The 13,996-nt window shown below is 36.5% G+C and overlaps 1 protein-coding gene across 18 annotated transcripts in view; it reads left to right on the forward strand.

The window, feature by feature from the left end:
- KIAA1328 overlaps positions 1-13,996 on the forward strand; it is a 365,741-nt gene that overhangs the window by 35,916 nt on the left and 315,829 nt on the right. For all 18 annotated transcript variants that reach the window (XM_021096288.2, XM_084964498.1, XM_084964500.1 and 15 more), the window contains one exon: positions 5,334-5,449. In XM_021096288.2, coding sequence (XP_020951947.2) covers positions 5,334-5,449 — 116 coding nt within the window. The remainder of the gene's footprint in view (positions 1-5,333; positions 5,450-13,996) is intronic.

The following is a 13,996-nucleotide window of genomic DNA, read 5'->3' on the forward strand; positions in this document are numbered from 1 at the left end:
CATACATGGCCTTTTTCAGGTTGAGAAAGTTTCCTTTTCTTCTTATTTATTGAGTTTTTTTCTTTTTACAGCCACACCCGCAGCATATGGAAGTTCCCAGGCTCAGGGTTGAATTGGAGCTGCAGCTGCCAGCCTGCACCACAACCACAGCAACACTGGATCTGAACTGCATCCGCAGCATATGCTGTAGCTTGTGGCAATGGTGGATCCTTAACCCACTGAACAAGGCCAGAAATTGAACCCACATCCTCACAGAGACAATGTTGGATTCTTAACCCACTGAGCCACAATGGGAGCTCCAGAGTTTTTTTTTTTAATCATGAGAACATTGTTGGATTTTTTTCAGATACTTTTCTGCATCTATTTAGGTGATCATATGGTTTTTGTCCTTTATTTTATTGATATGGTATATTAATTGATATTTGAATATTAAGCCAACTTCTCATTTCTGGGTTAAATCCTAGTTGGGCATGATGTATAATCCCTTTTTTTTTTTTTAACGTTTTTGGATTGTGTTCCTTTTGTTTTCCTGAGGATTTTTGCATCTACATTCATTCGTGATTATTGTTAGAGTCCTTGTGTCACAGATTGCTATGTTTCTGATTTCTTAAAGCACCTGGGTTTCTTTGGAGATTACATTTTATTTTATTTTTTGTTAGGTTTTTTTGTTTGTTTGTTTGTTTGTTTGTTTGTTTTTTAGGGCCGCACTCGCAGCATATGGAGGTTCCCAGGCTAAGGGTCGAATTGGAGCTGTAGCTGTTAGCCTATACCACAGCCATAGCAATGCGGGATCTGAGCCACTTCTGCAACCTTCGCCACGGCTCACGGCAACGCCGGATCCTTAACCCACTGAGTGAGGCCAGGAATAGGAATCGAACCTGCATCCTCATGGGTGCCAGTCAGGTTTGTTTCTGCTGAGACACAAGGGGAATAACAACTGGACAGTACATTTTAAATTACAGTAAAATATTAAAATCTATAAAGAGGGCATTAAGATGATTTAACTGCTATTTTTTTTTAATCAATGAAAGCCCTTCTTTTTCACTAAGCACTTACATTTACTTAGAAACAAAAGATCCCTCTGTTCACTAGATGTCCTATGAAATCTGTTTCTTCCTTCTCCAAATTTTACCCGCTAAGTTAATATTCAGAATTTAATAAATGCAATGAGCATCCCCTACTCCCATACACAAAATACTCATTAGGGGAAGAAGTTTGTCTGGTTGACCATCAGGTGAGCTTTAATTCTCTTTGGGATAGAAGCTTTGCTGCCTTAACCTTGTCTTTCACATTAGTGCGAAAGTACCCATTCCTGGAGGATCTGGAATAACATCAGGGGTATGCAAGCCATAAAATAAATTTTTTTTTTTTTTTTTTTTTTTTGCTTCTTAGGGCCACATCTGCAGCACATGGAGGTTCCCAGGCTAGCGCTTGAATCGAAGCTCCAGCTGCTGGCCCACACTGTAGCCACAGCAGCACGGGATCCAAGCTGCTTCTGTGACCTACACCACAGTGTACGGCAACACCAGATCCTTAACCCACTAAGCAAGGCCAGGGATCGAACCTGCAACCTCATGGTTCTTAGTCAGATTCGTTTCCGCTGCACCACGATGGGAACTCCCGTAAAATAAATCTTTTCCCAGAACATTAGTTTTACTAAAAAGTTTAGGATAAATGGGTGTGGGAAAACTTTATATCAAAACAGAAAATACTGTTTGATGGAGAAAAATACAAAATGTTCAGGGGTGTTTGAGGTAAAATGTAAGCCTTCAAAGAAATTGAGGACTTTGGGCACAGTTTTCAAACCAACTACCCAACTCTAAGTGTATAAATTCTCTTTTCTTGGTAGATAAGTGTACAATTTGTGGATATCATTGAGGCATGCTCTGATGCATTAAATAAACGTAAGCAATGGTGATTTCTTACTTTTTGAGCAGACTATTGTCTTCCTTGTAAATAATGAACAGTCTAACACTGGAATATCCTCTTGCCATGAATTTTATTTTTTTAATCCTATTAGTGAAATATTTCCCTTTTTTGTATTTAGATTCTCATTTTGTTAATTAGCTTATTGCTATAGTCTAAATGAGATAGAGGATTAGGTCTTATGTTACTTTGTGCTCTGAGCATACTTTAATAAAAATATAGATCGTGATACCAGATATTTTCTCATACACACACACACCCCTCATGGGAAATATTGTACATAAACAAGACAATTTCAGAGTGAGTATCAAATCTTGAGGTTGTTTTATTGGCAAATCCTCTGCATTTAAATGTTGTATTAATATACTTGCTCATATTAAATCTGCTAATAGGCCACAGAGAAGCCATGCATATCTTTAGATAGGGCTTTAGAAATGTTGCCCTTTGTGCTTAGCACAGCTTGTTAATTTTATAGCCTTCTAGAGCATAATAATTGCTAAAGGGTAGTCTAATCATAACAGTATAACAGAAAAGATTTTTTTGTTTTTAAAAAGCCCTGTTTAAATAGTGTAGCAACAAAAATTTCAAACATACTTCAGAAACTAATTTAGAAAGGAATGATTTTTCTGGGAAAAGCTCAAAGCTCCTCATAGCCCCTGTATTCATGGAATATATGTACAAGCATTTTTTGCCTTCAGTGATCCCTATAGTCTTCATGGATTTTCTTCAGGTCTAGCAAAGGGAATAAGTAAATGTTGGTATATGTTCTGTTCTGGCAGGCTTGACACATACTTCCTGCATTTACTTTGATGTTAAGGTAAATGTGGCAGCGTACTTTTTGTTACTATTTTGATGACCTTGGAAGCTTTGCTTTCTTAAGAAACAAATCTTTGGACCATTCCTCATATTTGTATGGCTTTTATGAATGGGATTGAAAAGACAGAGGGCCATTGGTAGCCTTTTGAATATCCCATAACTGGTTAATATTACTGTGATTATTCTTTTCTATAGTAGGCATTCAGTAAATATTTTAACAAGTAAATGTTCTCTTACCTACTTGTGGATTTTCCTCTTTAGTATTGTCTTTAAGATTTTACCAATCTAAATGGGGAGAGATTTTGCCACATATTTTCTTACCTTGATAGTATGTGTTTATTCTCTCCTTACAATATATAGGATCACTTAGTTCACCTTTTGTTTTGTTTTGTTTTTTGCTTTTTAGAGCCGCACCTGAGGCATATGGAAGTTCCCAGGCTAGAGGTCAAATCAGAGCTGTAGCTGCCAGCCACAGCCACAGCCACAACCACAGCCACAGCAACGTGGAATCTGAACCATGTCTGCGACCTACAGCACAGCTCATGGCAATGCCAAATCCTTAACCCACTGAGACCCAGGATTGAACCTGCATCCTCATGGTTACTAGTCAGGTTCATTACTGCCGAACCACCACAGGAACTCCTCATCTTTATTTTATGCATAACCATCACTTTCCTTTGTTTTACATTAACCTCATGTTAAATTTTGCGTAGTCATAATTGTTATTTCTCTTGTCATCCACTTCTTTCAGCCTATAGCTTTTGCCTAGATTGTAGTACCTATGCCTTGTACCCTGACCAAATATTTGATAACTACTTGTTTCTTAATTCTTTATAAACACTATCCATATTTGTAAAGGACATATATGCAGTTTCATATATTTATAGCACTTAAGCTGGATATATTTTTTTAAGTTGTCAAGTCTAGCCTTTTTTGTTTACAAGTGTGATTAATGATGCTCAGAGAAATAAGCACACTTTGTCACAGTCACCATATAGACATGGTTTTCTGATTTACAGTTTGGGGGTTTACTTGATCTGGAACAGATTCTTAGCAAAGGTGTTTCATAAGCTAGTTGATGGATTGAAGAGGAGTGATTTGAATGATTGAAGTAATTAATGATTCAAATGTTTGACAATTTTACAGAAAGCTTAGAGGGAGCAGGGAATTACTGTGAAAGATATTAGTGCAAACGTGCTTAAGAGTAAAGGGAAAGGGAAGGGAAGGCATCGTAAAGAGATGACTTCGTGGGAGGCAGGATAAATGAGGCCAGAGTATAAATTCTCTATGTATGAGTATGTTTTATCTATGTTTAGTTGTGTGGATTCTTTGTAATTATATCAGTGTTAGACATTATCTTCTTGGAAAGAAAGGCCTGAGTCCTGTTCACAAGCCTAGCAGTATGCTAAACATAAAGATTTGGGGAAATGATTTGAATGCCGTGATAAGCAACAAGAAATAAACCTAGTTTTTGAACACTACTCTATGGCATGTACTTTCACACAAATTATTTCAAAGACAAGATGTAATCAATTCTCAAACATTCAAATTCTAATTTTTCATTCTGTTATCATTGATTTTAATATCTCCATCAGAGGTTAGCCACAAAGGAAAGCCTGGAGTTTATGTTATTCAGAAATTGTTCTGATAGAGTACAGGTATGGGAGGAAGTAAATTTAGATGCTCAAAGAAAAGGTTGGATTCCCTGTGGATTTCACTTACACATATCCCTGTTGTGCTCTTAGAGAATAAATGAGTTGTACTCTCTTTGGAGAATTAAGAACCAGTAACAGAAGTTCAGGGCTGACATTTCCGTTCACAGAGTAAAATTAGGGCTGCCATTTTAAGATATGTTTTAACGTTGTTGTTATTTAGGGTTTGTTTTGTTTGTTCGTATTACATTTTCTTTCCCCTCTGTGCTCTTGTCATAAGCCACTCCTTTTTGATATGATTGAGTTGGAATACTTTTCAGAATTAAGCATTAAGGATGTATATTTTGGTCAGTGTTTTTAACTTTAGAGTCCTTTTGAGATAAGAATGAATGTGCCGATCTTTTTTTTTATGTTAATACCATTCTTAAATTCCAGTCCAGTTATTTATATGCTACTGAGGAATATAGCGTATTAGTACCTGGAAAAAGTAAAATTGCCTGTGTATATTTAGTGAAATGTTTAAGATGTATATATGGTGTTTATTTTATTGACAGGATTTAAATAGAAATATGAAATCAAAATCAAAATAAGTTATGCCTATTTTGATATTGAAAAAATGAAGTCTTTGTTTTAAAAATTAGATATTTTTCTGTCCTGGATTGTAATTGGGATGTTATAAAGTGTAGGACTTTCCATATTTAAGGTAATTCTGATTATTGCAGAAATTCTTGATGTAAAAATCACATGCATATTTTATTACAAAGGTATAGAAGATTGCCTTCTGCGAGGTTAATTTAAAAAATTTTAAAAACCATAAAGTATCCCCAAAGAAAGCAGCAGAGCTCTGGAAGAAATCTAGTTTTGGTAAATCACAACCATAGGCACATATTTTATTTTATTCTTATAGGCATTTTCTTTTCAATTTTGAATTTCTTTCAGAGTAAGTGAGGAAAAGGAAGTGACAGAAGAAAGACTGAAAGCTGAGCAGGAATCATTTGAGAGGAAGATCCGCCAGTTGGAAGAACAGAATGATCTGATCATCAAAGAAAGGGAAGATATCCTTTTTGAAAGTTCTCTTTTTTAATGTGCAGAAAGTTTGACTTTTTCATGAAGGTAATGTAAACTCTAGAGAAATAATTGTTCTAATTTATAACAGGGAATAAATCTGCATGGGCTGCCATTTCTAGGCAATCAAAACGACACTTAACAGCATGTGTTGTTGCTTCCTTTGTGCTTGATACAGCCATCCAGCTGCTCCACTGCTGCTGTTATGCTGTGGAGCACATATTTGTCAACTAAAAGAGACAATAAGAGATTTGGGCATTAAAATGTAGTGTTGGAACTTTATTAAATTCTGCTCCACTACTGTAATTGAGCCTGAAACCTCTTTGTGTTTGGTGTTCTTTCTAGCTAAAGCTTTGACAGTTCTAAGGAATTCTACTCTGAAATCATAAATAAAAAAAAAATCCTTTGTAATTTATAGATATTGTAATGATAAATGTTTAGGCTGCAACATAAGCACTAAATCATTCTCATGGAAGAGAAAACTGTTGGGTTTAGAATTAGACTGATGTGTGTATGAGTGAAAATATGTATAATTGCATTATTTGTAAGAAAATGAAATAAAAACTGGTGTTTTAACTTAAGAATTGTACTTTAGGAGTTCCTGTCGTGGTGCAGTGGAAGCAAATCTGACTAGGAACCCTGAGGTTGCAGGTTTGATCCTTGGCCTTGCTCAGTGGGTTGAGGATCTGGTGTTGCCATGAGCTGTGGTGTAGGTTGCAGATGTGGCTCGGATCCCGCATTGCTGGGGCTGTGGTGTAGACCAGCAGCTGTAGCTCTGATTAGACCCCTAGCCCGGGAACCTCCATATGCTGCAAGTGCAGCCCTAAAAAGCAAAAAAAGACAGAAAAAAAAAAGAATTGTACTTTAAAGCATATATGAATTAAAATAAGCATATTTCTGAAGTTTGTTTTGACAATATCTTTGGGTATTTTTTGCAGTGACATTGGTATAAAAGAAAAACTACTGTCCCTTCAAGTTAGGGTAATGGATCTGCTAGCTAAAAAATGGGAATGCTTGAAGGAACCACTGTCTTTATTGTCAGTATCATCATTAACTTGATTGTTAATAATCATTTCCAAGATTCTTCTAGTGTCAAAAATGATTATATTTTATATATAGTAACTATACTTTTATGAACACCAGGGAAGTAGAAGCCTAAACAGAATTAATTCACTTGAAAAAAAGCACAAAAAATAACTATAAAAAATGAGTTCTGGTAGTTTCCTGTTGGTCTGTCTAGTGGTTAGGATCTGGCACCTTCACCGCCATGGCTGAGTTCAGTCCCTCTTCTGGGAACTGAGATCCCACATCAACCCGCTGCGTGCCTTTGCCAAAAAAAAGGGTTTTGTACTTGTATTTTTGAAACAGTGGGATTGCATTACTGGAAATTAATGTGATCAAAGTTCTCTGATTTGATTTGTGGAGTAGAACATTTATTAGGTTTATTGGCCCCACAACTCCAAAGGAGTACTTTTTCAATTATTTCTTTTCTGTATTTCTTTAACATTTGAATAGTCATCCTGGGCCTTCTCTTTGCTTTGCTTTCATTGACTTTATTGTGCTGGATTGTCAACTCTCAGGCTACCCCCTCTTCTGTGATTTCTTCTTGCTACTTTTCTCTCTTGCCCAGAATAGTACTGTTTAGTCAGAATTCACAACAAACTATGCTCAGTGGGTGTTAGTCTTTTGCCTCTCGCAAAGCGTAATGACTCAGGACTCTAGCCCTTTCAGGAAAAGGTAAACTGGGAGTGCTTTTATTTATAAGGAATTTCACTTTACGGGGTCTGTTTCTTCACACATAGCAATTCTGGAGATAAGTGGCCTCTGGCATTGAGTCAGTGGCTTCAAGTCTTCAGTGCTGGGTCTCTACAGTTCTCATAGCTTCTTTTAATGGTTGCCGAATTCCAGGATGCAAGATGGTTGCTCCAATTCCAGGTATTATATTTGTATTAAAACTGAAAGAAAGGGGGAGGAAGAGGGTTCTAGCAGTTGTGATTCCCTCTTCTTCTTCTTCTTTTTTTTTTTTTTAATACGTTTTTTGCTTTTTGGGGCCGAACTTGCTTCATGTGGAGGTTCCCAGGCTAGGTGCAGCTGCTGGCCTATACCACAGTCACGGCAATACCAGATCTAAGCCACATCTGCAACCTACACCACAACTCATGGCAGTGCTGAATCCCTGACTCACTGATCGAAGCCAGGGATCGACCCGTATCCTCATGGATACTAGTGGGATTCGTTTCCTCTGTGGCACAACAGGAACTCCCTCCCTCTTATTTTTTTTAAAGAAAGATCTTTCTCATGGCATTTCTCCCTGCCCCGCCCCTCAGCAGCCTTTCATGAGATACTTATTGTCCTGAAATTTATCACATGGCATGCTAACCTGCAAGGGAGGCTGAGGAAGTGAGCATTTAACTTGTCCAGTTTATACAGTGGGAGGTAGCAAGGAAGGGCATTGGAAATAAAGTCAGAAGCAGAAGTAGGGGAAATTGAAATCACTTTTTTATGCGGAGGAAGTGGGGCTACCTTGACATTCCTGGGTCAAAAAAAACTTTTTTTTATGTCCATTGGAATTGGGGTGAGTTCAAGAAATAACGTGAAAGAGGGAGGAGGTAGCAGAGAATTTAGAAAGCCTAGCCAGAGTTTAGAGTGGGACCTTGTTTATCTGGGAATATGCTTTTTAAAAATGTGTGGCTATCTTAAAAAGTAGAATCTAACTTTGGTGGCCTATTCCTTTTAGTACTCTCTGGGTCAGAATTAATTTTATTTAGTAGTGAAGCGGTATAGTTATAAACTTTTGTCAGGCTGAATATTAAAAAACCTCCAGGTGATTACTGTGACACAGTTTCTCCTGTTTCCTTAGCACAGAGGTCAATAAACTACTGCCATGGGCCAAATCCATTATGGTGCCTGTAAGTGCAGCCACACCCATTCATTTATGTGTCTTCTATGGCTATTCTTACATTACAGCTGCAAGTAGAGTCGTTGCAACAAAGACCCTGTGTCCTGCCTAGCCTAAAGTATCTGGCCCTTTAATATCTGGCCCTTGACAGAAAAGTTTGCTCACCTTGGTCTGCTTATAAACTAAAAAAGGAAAAGGCATGTAAATAAAGACTTAGACATGTGTCATAGACCTTGTTTTGCATTTGGTATAAAAAGAATTTGATTTGAGCATTTGTTGTTGTTATTGTGAGTGAAGATTGGAGTAGATGTTAAACTATTTTCAAAAAATTAAAATGGTTTAGGTAGTATAATTGGTGTAAGATTTTCTGTATCACCAAAAGATAAGGGTATTTGTGGAACTTGCTAAAGAGAAAAGAAGATATGATTAAAAAACAGTGACATCCATATTTTTATTCCAAGTAGATTGCTCAGGTACAAATCTCGTTTAGCAGTATAAACCTGTCAAAGGTTAATATAGATGATTTTACAGGACATAAAACTCTATAAAACTTAGAAACGTAAAGCAAGGATATAATTTAAAACAATATAATTTTAACTACAGGTACATTTACCTATCATACATGAATGATTCAGACTCATATACATGAAATCAGATAACCTCAAATTATTTTAAAGTCTGCTTCTGTGTGAGAAACTATATGAATTCTGATTTTTGGCATTTTAAAGGTATGTTAACCTAATTTATGGGTTTTTTGGTCTTCAGAGTTCTAATAACAGGATTTTCTGATCAACTATACAAACACAGACTAGTCCTTTAGTAGAAAAGAAAGAAGATATTTTACATGTTTGCATTTGGATCATGCTTTTGAAGGAGTTGTTCTTACAGTAAATAGAGGATTTATTACTAAACATAAAAATTCTTGGTAATTTTCGGTCTTTGAACAAAGAAAGCTATTTCCTGATAACTTAACTATGTAAATGAAAATTCCATTTACAAAGTCAAGCAGTCTGATGAACCTAGTAGATTTTTGCTTAACTAAAATAAATGGAGAGATAAATCTGAAATGTAGAGAAGTATGTCCAATAAGAATAATTCTGAACTGTATTAGCAGGTAATAGTATGAAACACAGAGGATATAGTCGTTAAAGTTGATTAATATTTGAGCTGATTGTATTTCCATAGCACGTCTCAGGGCAGGATGGTATCAGAAGCTTTCAGAAAGAAAGTAAGGTCTGATGTTTGCTGACTTCTCTGTTTTAACTGACAGAGCAAGGGAAGTGACAGAGAAGGCACAGTGTGCTAATTTACAGTCAAAATCCTGACTTAGCATTGACTCGCTGTCTGACCATGGGGAAAGCTACTGAACTTTGCTGAGCCCCCTTTTTTATTTATAATATTTGGATAGCTAATAATGACTTTTTTTGCAGGCTTGTTGAGGTTTGATAGGTTCTTTACATTATATATGTAAAGAATCTAGCAGTGCTTCTTACTTTGGGGTGCTAGAAAAAAGATAGCAATTCTCATTATTACTACTATTAATATGGATGAGGGATGAGCTGACTTACTCCTTTGTTTCCTATTTCTCTGCCTTTCCATCAGTGTGGTTTGATGGTTTTCATTAGGTTAAGCAAGTGCTCAGGCTTCTTAGAGGCCCACAAGGGGAGTGAAATGATTGTCCTCGGCTTTATCTTCTATTTCTATGAAGGAAGAAACTTTTCTGTGTCACTTATACCTATTGAGTGCTCATTCCCAGCAAACTAGGTCTTACTTTGCTCTCCCAGAAACCAGACTGACAGTTATGTTTGGTTTTTTTTTCTCCTTCTGGTCTCTTTCTATTATCTCTTTGATACTTAGTACATTGAAGAGGTTTAGAGGTACTTCACGCTTAGATCCTTGAACCCATTGCACTGGAAGTCATTTTAGAAACCTTGCTCTCAGAAAAAGAATTTTAAAGGAACCAACCTTAACCTTTTTGAGGAATGTTTGTGAATGAGCCTGAGGTCTCAGTGTGTCTGTGCTGAAATCAAGACTAGAGAGAATTCACAAGAAATTAATCTAATTATGTAAAAAGAAGTCAGTGGTTTGAATAACAGTAATACTTTGGAGATATTCAAAACTTTCTATTTAACAATATCCATCTCTTCTATAGGAGTCAGAACTACCATATCTGATAGACTTTTGCCAAGAATAGGAACCATACTGTAGGAAGCTCTATCACACATCTGGGTGGATTGGTCTTGAGGGGGTAGGCAGAGTAGGGAAGGACAGTAGAAATAAGTAAAAACCACATAAAAACTGAAGACACATAGCAGTCTAGAACTTCTACCCACCTAGGCATATCTCAAGGCCGTCATATATTAAATTCAGTGCAGTACTAACATTTGTAATGTTGATTCCGAGGCATCAAAATAATACTAAATTATTTTATCCCTTTGCCTTTTCTTCAGTACTTCTATTAGTAACATCTTAGATTTTTGTGTTGGTTTTATATTTACAGAGCACTTTCGCTTATACATTTATTTATTTATTTGTCTTGTGTCTTTATAGGTCCCCACCCACTGGAGGTTCCCAGGCTAGGGGTTTAATCAGAGCTTTTGCTGCTGGCTGATGCCAGAGCCACAGCAATGCCAGATCCGAGCCGTGTCTGCTACCCACACCACAGCTCACAGCAACGCCGGATTGTTAACCCACTGAGCAAGGCCAGGGATCAAACCCGCAACCTCATGGTTGCTAGTTGGATTCCTTTCCACTGCACCACGACGGAAACTCCTTTTGTGTGTGTGTGTGGCTTATACTTTTAAATCTTCACAATAACCTGATTCAGTTAAATGAGGCAGATACTCTTATCTTGATTTTACAGATAAAGATACAGATCTGGAGAGGGAACTGAAACAGCCCATTGCAGAGTTAAGAGTGAAATCTTTCAACAAGTGTCTTTACATTACACCAGATTATTCCTGCAGCCCTGAGTGATAGCAAATATCAATAAGCCTTACTCTTCTAGCCTACTTTATAGTTACAGCACAATTTTATTAAAAATATGATTTTTAATTACAATTTAAATAAATTGCCTTTTATCCAGAGTAGGTTAAAAAATTTTTTTGGTACTTAATAGAGTGTAAGCTAATTATCCAGAAATCCAGATATACAGAATGTTCCAGGGGTTTTCTTGTATTTTGGCTTTTCTGTTCAGTCACCAAGTCTTTATCATCTTCCCTTTGAAATGTTATTCTGAACCCATTGTCTTTGGCTGTTTTCATTGACACTTCGCTGCATTCCTGCATTATCCTTTTGCCCCCATCTCCATCAGCTGTCCTTTGATTGACTTCACTTCATCACTGCTGCCAGCTTTATCTTTCTTAAGGACTATTTTAATTATATCATTTGGCTTTTTAATATCTTTTCTTGGCTTCTTATGCCTAAAGTATCAAGTGCATTTTCTTAGTTTTAACATATAAACCTTGTGTTACTGATACCACATAACATGTGACCTTCATTTTTAAGATTCCCTTGTGTGGTAACCACATATTAGATGGGAAAAACTCATAGATTTTTCCTACTTATTTTAGTTTATTTCTGTTTCTTTGTCATTGTTTCATTTACTAGTTTTCTTTGAGACTTCAGAACATTTCCTTTGAATTTTTTTTTATAGTATTCAGCCATTTATACCTGTAGTAAAGTTCCCTAACATATGCATCTTATGGTTCCTTGGACAACTGTGGTGTTCTTTCAGCAGAACTGGATTTTGAATGAGAAAGTTTACATCAGTCTTGGATCAACTATTTTATACCTTTGTGACTTTATACAAGTCGTTGAATGCAGGAACATTTCAATTACATTTTAGAAGAATAAGCCAACTTGCAGTCCCTTTAGAACTGAGTAGGGCTAAGAAAGTGAAGGCTGTGAAGAAAAGGGAATATTATCTAGTCAACAGAGTTATCTATGAAGAAATGCTTTTTGGTTTAAGACTGCAAAAGAATTTTGAACATATTTATATGTTGAAACAAATGTGCTAGGAAACAGTTAAGATCTGCTTTCCATCTCATAGTACCTTTCAGATTTTTTTTTTTCCTGTGAAAATAAAACAAGTCTTAAGAAATCTTGATAAATTTAACTGTTAAACTTAAATGCATTGGAGTATTGATATATGAGATTGTGCTTTTCAGCCACTTTCCACTCTGTTCTGGGCTTAGCAAGGTTCATTTGACTATGTATGTGTTATTTTAGTATTTGCTGTGGACTGAATTGTTTCCCTCCAAAATTCATATTTTTGAAGCCCTAACACCCAATATGACTATTTGGAGATGAGTTTTTAGGGAGTGATTAAGATTAAATGAGGTCGTATGGGAGGGCCCTAATCCAGTAGGACTGTGGCCTTATTAGGAGAAAAAGAGAGATGGCCCTCACCGTTCTCACCACTCCCCACACGGAAGGACACAGTAGCCATCTGAAAGCCAGGAAGAGAGCTCTCACCAGAAACCAAATCCTGCGGGACCCTGATGTTGGACTGTCCAGCCTCTAGAATGGTGAGAAAATAAATTTCTCTTTTAAGCCACCAGTCTATGGTATTTTGTTATGGCAGTCTGAGCAGATTTAGGCAATATTTAATATGTACTTGGTTCTTTGGTATTTTTATTCTATGTATAAGTTGAAAAAGCCTTTCAGTTTATCTCTAGAAGTGTAGTGTCTCTAAATTTTTGAATAATTAATGTTTTCAGATATCAATCTCTGATAATTTTCCTTTATTTTTATTTTCTTGGTTGAGCATTAATGTACTTGAACAGTAATTTTTAAAATATTATTTTGTATTTTTTATGAGATCTGCTTTTAAGGATTTTTTTGCCTTATTGTTTGAGGTTTTGTTCGTTTTTTAACACCTGTGGTGTACCATTTTATAGTTAAACAAACAGGCTTGGTTTTGATAGTGTTTTGATTTCTTTAACTTGCTGAAGGCTCTAGATGTGGAGGCTGAGCACCTGCAGAGAGGGAGTGACACTAGAATTCTAGTGAGTGACTCTAGAATTCAAATAGATGTGGATTGGGGCTTTTAAAATGGCCCTAGTTGGAGTTCCCGTTGTGGCGCAGCAGGAAGGAATCCAGCTAGGAACCATGAGGTTGCCGGTTTGATCCCTGGCGTTACTCATTGGGTTAAGGATCTGGCATTGCTGTGAGCTGTGGTGTAGGTCACAGACATGGCTCGGATCTGGCATTGCTGTGGCTCTGGCATAGGCCAGTGGCTACAGCTCTGATTTGACCTGTAGCCTGGGAACCTCCATATGCCGCAGTTGCAGCCCAAAAAAGGACAAAAGACAAAAAAAATAAAATAAAAATAAAAAAATAAAATGGCCCTAGTAGCTAAGGTAGTCCCTTGTTTTTGATGCCCGAATGTAAATAAGCTAAGCTGACTAAAATTTAAAAAATTGATTTTCTACATTTCTGGTTTAATTATAAAAAAATTAAGTGATAGTTCTGCACTGGATAAACACTACTAAATCTGTTAGCATAATTTAAAATTTCTTTGGAAAGTTTCAGCAGCTCTTGCATGAAGAAATAGACTTTTGATAAATCAATCCTATAATTACTGTTCAGGAGAGTTCATTATTTTATTTACCCCTTTACATTACTGATCTTCTTT

This window comes from Sus scrofa, chromosome 6 (assembly GCF_054392235.1).
Source record: "Sus scrofa isolate SSC_HxYL_T2T_F1_AM1 chromosome 6, Sscrofa_HxYL_maternal_Yorkshire_Landrace_v2.0, whole genome shotgun sequence".
Lineage (NCBI taxonomy): Eukaryota > Metazoa > Chordata > Mammalia > Artiodactyla > Suidae > Sus > Sus scrofa.